Below are 7,264 nucleotides of genomic sequence, written 5' to 3'. Positions count from 1 at the left end.
AATCTCCATATAGACTAAAAGCATTTTGTTAACAAATAAATCTATTAAAATAAGATGTTAAGAACTACATAGTTTGTATCACGTTTATTGTCACAAACCTATGCTTGTAATCTATTTTTTCCAATTAAATAGATACGCGATAATGCCTCTATTTATCCAGTATTACAAGTTTGTGATATAACTCCATTATTAAAGATTAAACAATAATAATTGACGCTTTGTCATCACTCGATAATGATTAAAAATTAATCACCAAATAATCAAGTTTCATCATGAAGGGTCACATTTATATAGCAATGTCATTTAATTGCATAGCAATATCATGTTATGAACTTGCAAACACACATGAAAACTATAACATATACGATTCTTGTATCAGTATACTAATAATTCCGAAATCAATTCAGAATTAAGAAACTCTAGCTCATATATATTATCAATCACCGTGCTAATTAAACAAAACATAATAAGCTATCCATTAATACCGAAAACATGGACAAATTATAAATTTGGGTTTAGTCTACCAATTTATAATTATCAACCCGAGAAACTTATGTCACCAAATATGTTCACTTGAATATAAGTTGATCATAAATCAATAACCAGTAAAGTATCAATAGGCTTATTAGAAAACCAATTATCTAGCAAGTTTGTGCTTACTTTTCCCCCTACCTGTTATGCTTAAACAAAGCACCACTTAAAATCAAATTTATATTAATTTTAAGCACATGTCAACAAGTGATCAAATAAATTAACGCACTAAATTTAATTTAATTAATGAGGCAAATAATGACCACCTATATACTCATAAATAAATCCAATTTAAACAATCAAATTGACTTTTGCGTCTACTCACAAGAAAGTATGAAAATTGAAAAAAACGGTTTTAAGATTGTTAACAATCTTGTACGATATAGACATTAATATATATATTGAATATATAACTAATTCACAAGAACACTGTTAATTCTTAAATCACATAAGCATATAAGAATTAATAATTAAATTAAGAGAAGAGTTTGAGAAAACAATCAGAGATTGGATTTAATCTCGAGTCCAGAAAATTGTCTCCTTAAAGCAGTTTCGCCCCGCACCATTCGTGTTTAGCGGCCTGTTTCCCAGGATAGAACGAGATACTAGTATAATCGATAAATCGAAAATACTCTCAGCGAACTTGAATTGAGCACGAGAACTATCCCCGGAATATTGGGAAAAATTAAGACTGAAAAGACCGAGAATTAAAAAGACAACTCTTATTTTCTCGAATTAATAAAACTGATACCCTAAAACTCTATATATAAAGAGAGTTTTGAAAGGACTTGTTTTTTCTATTCGATGTGGTACATGATATTTATAAGAAAACCAAAGAATAGATTTGTGCTACTCTCGATATGGTACAAAACCCACTTTTCACGTTAAAATGTCACACTTTGGAAAATCAATTCTCATTCACCTTTTACTCGTTTTGAGCATGTAAATATGCGTTGTGTCTCACTCATATAAAGTGCCAAAATGATTCACAATTTAGTCTAAAAAACTAAATTTGTCCAACATTAGTTTAACGAGATATAAGTTTGGTTTGTGTTTAGAATAGTTTTATTAGCGCCTTCGCCATCATTATAGAATTTATAATTTCATTATCTGATCTAGAAATTAACTTCTTATGGAGATATAAAAGGAGAATAGCTTACTGAAATTACCTATGTTACATCTGACAATAACTTCCTCAATAAATTGAAAATTATAATCAATTTTTTTTTGTCGAAAATCAAATCTTATTTTAGTAGGGAGAAATTTTCTGTTATACAATCCATTATTTGCCAATTGAATTCCCTGTATCGGAACGCTTTATCCCAAACACATTACAATTGAGTTTCATATCCTTTTTCCCTCCAGCCAACGGCTGTAAAACTCAAATGCCTCTTTTGGTTTATCTCGCACAACAGTATGACCAGCTCCCTGCAGTAATCGACGTTAAAACAGTAAATATATTTTCTTTTCTTGCAAGGATAAATGCAGATATAAATATGGAAGAAAAAAGAGGAGGAGAAGGCAACCTTAATGGTGAGAAAAGTTAAGTCATTGTCATAGCCTTGAATAAACCTGTAACAATTCAGTAAAACTTGTTTACAGTTTCGCAAAGTCTAAGGCAAAAGAAGAACAAGCATTATCTGTTTTTTTAATTCCTTACTTATAATAAATGTTTAATCTGACTAAACTCGAGACTAACATGATAAGATCTAAAGAAAAAGATTCATACCCTGCAACTTGATGGTCATCTACATACCAAGGCCTCCACTCATCCACAATTTTATATCCTATTGATCGTGTCCATGCTTGAGTTCCAGTAAAAGGAACGCGCATATCATGATCCCCACTGCCAGTAATGCAAATAATATATGAGTAAACATCATATAACTTATAAAACTGAAGATTCAGAATTACCTGAATATGAGTGCCCGAATACCAAGAGAAGTGAGTTGCTTATGATATTCGATCATGCTCCCAGAATCAGAAACATAATTGAGTTCATCGCATATCATCCATTTACCAGCCACACTTTCCTGGTGTTTGTTCAAGTGAAATATATATATTTAGGTTACTGCTCAGTTTATTCAAGATTTTCAAGTGGAGAATGGTGAATCTTACATTTTCAGCATGAAGCGCTTTCCTGACCGCTTCATTGTTTAGCCATGTTGTTGCAACACCATCAAGTTCATCATCCTTCAGGTTAAATTTGAGTTGTGAAATGTCTTATCTAATAACTCAACTCAACTCTATTTTTTTGTGTGCTTGTATATTCGTACTCTTTTATGGGTAAAAAATAGCGATACTATTAACTTGGCAAAAAGGAAAGGATTTATAATTCTCAACTCCATTCTGTTCCGAGCAATTAAAACTAGAGCTCAGATCCACCGCCTTGAGGTATACTCCATCCTCCATCCAGCTCATATCTTAGATTTTGAACTTCCTCATTTTTCAATTTTGCTTACCATTTCCCATTGTTGGAAATAAGGACAAATACACTAACATAAAGACAATTATATAACGTATTTAGCAAACCAAGGCGAAGATAACTAATAGTTAACAAAACAAAACATGTAGGTAAACAGCATTCACATCTTAGAAGCCTGCCGACTCAGCTGGTTTGTTTATCACTGTGTTAAAGTTATGGTTACTGATACGGCGGTGCGTGTGAAGCACACAAGAACACAATGCACCATCACACACCTTAGTAGTTATACACTATCCTTGTGTGTGATATTATATAAAGCCAACACCCCCTTTATTTATTTTCAATATGGGACAAAACACATTCTCTATTTTTCCAAGTTTTTCCAAACTAAATTCAACACTAATTTTCTATGGATTTCATTAAGAAAAATTCTTAAAACCATACATGAAAATTTAAGTTCACATATACAACAACTTCCAATCATTAGATTTTAGAATTATCATCAAGAACATAATATAAAACTATGATCTAAAATCCAATTTTTCTAACACCCATTCCATTGTAACATTATATTTTTGTCCTTGGGTTTAAGATTTGAACTGAATTCTCGCATTTAAAACTGCTCACTGTCGCAATAGAAGGTAAACACAGCAGAAGGTAAACACAACTATATATTAGTACTTGATGCACCTCACAAGATTTATATCTATTGCTGCAAATATATAGTCCCATTGTCCAGTTGGGATCGAAGAGCATCGAAATTTGCAGTACTGACTGTATTTTATTTGTTATGTACACAATTAAGGAATTTGACGCCATTCCAGAAAAAAAACAAGAAAAAGAGACTTAAGACGGGCAAAAACATAGCGGAAAACATTTACATTCTCATAAAAAGGTTAATTGAGAACTTACTGTGCAATTGGCACCACCCCTTTCTCTCAGTGTCAAAGGTCGTTCAGTTATGCCAAATTCTCTGAAGGTTTCAGGTATCAGTGCAGTACTAGTTGTAATGTTATCTTCTGGTCCTCGGTAGCAGGGTTTTAAAATATTGAGTACGTTTAAATCCTCAAGAACCTGGATTTTGTTAAACTTGAATAATAAGAAAGAGATGCATCTATTTTCTAGAATATATTGTAGTGATAAGTATAACACTCTGTAGCTTACAAGGGTAGCTTTATCGACTTTGCTTTTACATGCGGCTTTAACCGTATCAAAGTAGCTTCCATTACACTCAGCAACAAGTTCCGGCATCGTAATGCAACAAAGAAAATCGGAAACTGAATTTGGCACTTAAGAAACTTGTTAATTCTGTTCACCTCTAGATGTGATGGTTTATATTAAGCTGAAATTCTAGTAAAAGTCAAATGTTTTCGTGGGCATATGTTGCACGAGTATCCTTAAATCTCCAAGATTTAAGAATCAAGGAGTGCCCTAGTCCCTGGTGATTGAAAAGGTGCTCCTAGTGCTAGAAGGGTGTTGATTCTCACCTCCCCTCCCTTTTACATTAAAACTTGTCAACGACCAAAAATAAAAACTATAAGATTTCTAGTAGTGTAGATTTAGACATTCAGTGATGAGGCAATGAAAACAATGCTTGAGCTTGATTTGAATTTATATGTTAAGCATGTCATAAAGGTCATGATCAATTAAAAATTAACCAACCTGATAGAGATCATCTGATATGAGACCCATGTCATGGGCAAATGACATAACAGAATTGTCATCAATTTCTGTGTTTGTTTTAGCATTTCCCACCATGTACCCCTATATGAGATTAAATCAGATCTTAGTATAATACTTGCCGATTATGTTCGAGTGATGTTTAGCATGACATACCTTAAAATTAATCTCGGGCTTCACATTTGCAGTAATTCCTATAAAAGATCTAAAACTTGATATTAAAAAAAACAAAAAACAAAAACTCAAGCAGGCAGGCAATTCTGATTATCCTGGAAAATACCTTTCACCAGTTCAGAACCCAGAGTTGCTGTATACACTCCACCATAAGACTCTCCAGCAATATAAAATGGGTTTTTTGGGAACTCTGGATAAAGCTTAAACAACTAGCCACAACAACAAAACCATACATAAGAACACAAAATCATAAACCAAACATTACGCCTCAATATTTATGATTATTTACTTAAATTATAACTTTAGATGTACCTCAAGGAGAAATGTGCGAGTGTCGGAGGCAGTCTGTCTGTCTCCGGTGCTGTAATTGATAGGGTATAAGAGACCCGGCTAGGATTCAACTCGGATCTAAAGGATACCAGGCTTGATCGATGGACCGAGACCCCCGTCTCCCAGAACAGTCAAATGGAGAGACCAGGCCCGGGCCCATCCCATGACCCGGATCCGGATCCTACAGGGAGACCAGACCTAACGCCTACCCGGATCCGGATCTGGACTCAGACCGCCATGAGCGGGGTCCAGCAAACACATGCACATCCTACAACCCGTCAAGGAGGGGTACGTGGGCACGTGACTATGACAGCTATCAACAACCAACACTCCAGACAAGTACGGCACGTGTCAGAGGCCGTTAGGACACTCTGGAGGTGGTCCTCCCCTGGACACGTGTAAGCAATCCGCCCAAGCCAGGCGTCCTCCGGTCCCAAGATCCAACGGTCCAGATTTAGAGGTAACTACCCCTAAACCCTACCTTGGGGCTATGTATACCCCCAAGACTGAAGGGTTTAGGGGTTGGGAAAATATTCACACTCACACACTCTCATCCATACACACACACACAACAGCCTTTACATTACTTACATAAACCTTCTTCTTCTCCAAAGTCTGCTCTCATTCTCACACCGGAGGCGCCGTGGGAGCCAAACCCCCCTTCCGGTGTTGTTTTGCAGGCGCCCAACCAGCAGCTACACCTCACCCCCGCACAGAAGGTCCAGGAACGCCGTCGGACGGAGCCGCCCGCTCACCGGAGTTATCATTTGGCGCTAGAAGGAGGGGCGCTCCATCCTTGGGTCTCGGTGCCCCTGGATTCATCTTCATCAGCAAACTCTTGAGCGAGTCCACTTTCAAACCTGTAAGAACATAAATAACCAAACCCTTTCTTGAATATGAATGTTCATTTTAGCCAGTTTGTGTGAGCTTGTTGCTTTAGGCCACGTTTGTGTGAGCCCGCTCTTGTTTGTTAAGTTTTAGTTGTTTAGGGTTTGATAATCTTGATAATCTGGGGTTTAATAGTCTTGGTGATTTTAAAACCCAGAACTGTTTTAGCTTGCATATTTTCTTTTGTGTTCAAGAGCCTGCTGTTCTTGTTTGGTATTATTGTTAGCAAAACCCAGAAAGTTTGCTTGCTGTTATTCTGGAAATTTTTTGTAACATTCAAAAAAGCAACCTCAGATCCACATTTGTAGCCTCAAATCTTGGTCAGTTGTTTGTACAATTGTGGTAATGGCAAGAGTAGGAAAAAGTACAGCTGGTAGGCCCTCCGCCAGTACCCACATTCAGGATCAAGACCCTTCTCAAGCCCAAGAACCTGGAGGAGACAGAGAGATCTTCCAGGAGCAACCACTGACGCAGCATACCCCGGTAAGGGATGCCAGAAATGTCATAGAGCTCAATCAGTACAAGTACACCAATGTTCCAGTTGCAGAGGAGCATATGGCCAATTAACAAGCCACGAACTTGCTGAAGCAATCAGGCTCTACAGAGATGAACAAGCCCGGGCTCAGATGGAATTTGAACAAGATGATGAGCAAGAAGAGTCCGGGGACTCTCAGCAATCCAGGAGATCTGTCTTCGACCGAATTGGGGCCAAGGCAAAAAAGAATCAAAAAGAGCCTAGTAAGAAGGAGACATAAGCAACCAGAAAGAAAAAGTTAGAAGAAATCAGAGAAAAGATAAGAAAAGAAGAGGAGGAAAAGCTGGAGATAAAAATTCAGAAAAGAATGCAGCTGGAGGAGGAGAGGCTCCTAGCTAAAACAAGAGGAAAAATAACTCGGAGGGACCCTACCCCCGAACTCATTTCCGATGACGAAGAGGAGGGTCAGAAAGACCTCAAGGAAATGATCTACGAGCTCCAGAGAAAAATGGAGAAAGAATCCGGGGTGGAAGTTGGGGAGACCCTCACGCCCTTCAGCCACACCCTAGAAGCCATCCCCCGATAGAAAAATCTCAAACACTACAACTTCGATTATTTCGATGGGCTGGGGGATGCGGAAGAGCACCTCAACTACTTCGAACAGATAGCTCAGATATATTATTACAATGACTTGACGAAATCCAGATTCTTCGCCTCGACCCTCAAAGGGGGGGCTCAAAGATGGTTCAGCAGAATCCCAT

At 37.3% G+C, this 7,264-nt stretch overlaps 1 protein-coding gene across 1 annotated transcript; it reads right to left on the bottom strand.

The window, feature by feature from the left end:
* Positions 1-1,670: 1,670 nt before the first annotated feature.
* Positions 1,671-6,583, bottom strand: LOC141690808 (serine carboxypeptidase 1-like). The gene is made up of 11 exons (XM_074495574.1): positions 6,459-6,583; positions 5,123-5,171; positions 4,917-5,019; positions 4,793-4,830; positions 4,619-4,720; positions 3,869-4,030; positions 2,650-2,724; positions 2,446-2,564; positions 2,261-2,377; positions 2,058-2,103; positions 1,671-1,959 (listed from the first exon to the last, which is right to left on the bottom strand). Exons 1-11 carry the CDS (start codon positions 6,581-6,583, stop codon positions 1,876-1,878), a joined length of 1,020 nt encoding a protein of 339 aa, XP_074351675.1. The 3' UTR covers positions 1,671-1,875.
* Positions 6,584-7,264: the final 681 nt, after the last annotated feature.

Source organism: Apium graveolens, chromosome 2 (assembly GCF_009905375.1).
Source record: "Apium graveolens cultivar Ventura chromosome 2, ASM990537v1, whole genome shotgun sequence".
Taxonomy (NCBI): domain Eukaryota; kingdom Viridiplantae; phylum Streptophyta; class Magnoliopsida; order Apiales; family Apiaceae; genus Apium; species Apium graveolens.
This window is presented reverse-complemented; position numbering and strand designations above follow the sequence as displayed.

Bases quoted from the DNA above. Each gene is read 5' to 3' on its own strand.
- LOC141690808 (XM_074495574.1), bottom strand. From the start codon at position 6,583: ATGCTCCTCTGCAACTGGAACATTGGTGTACTTGTACTGATTGAGCTC. The intron at 2,378-2,445 runs GTAATTCTGAAT...CATTACTGGCAG, and splicing joins ATTCGGGCACTCATATTCAG to TGGGGATCATGATATGCGCG. The intron at 2,104-2,260 runs GTATGAATCTTT...GAATTGTTACAG, and splicing joins GATGACCATCAAGTTGCAGG to GTTTATTCAAGGCTATGACA.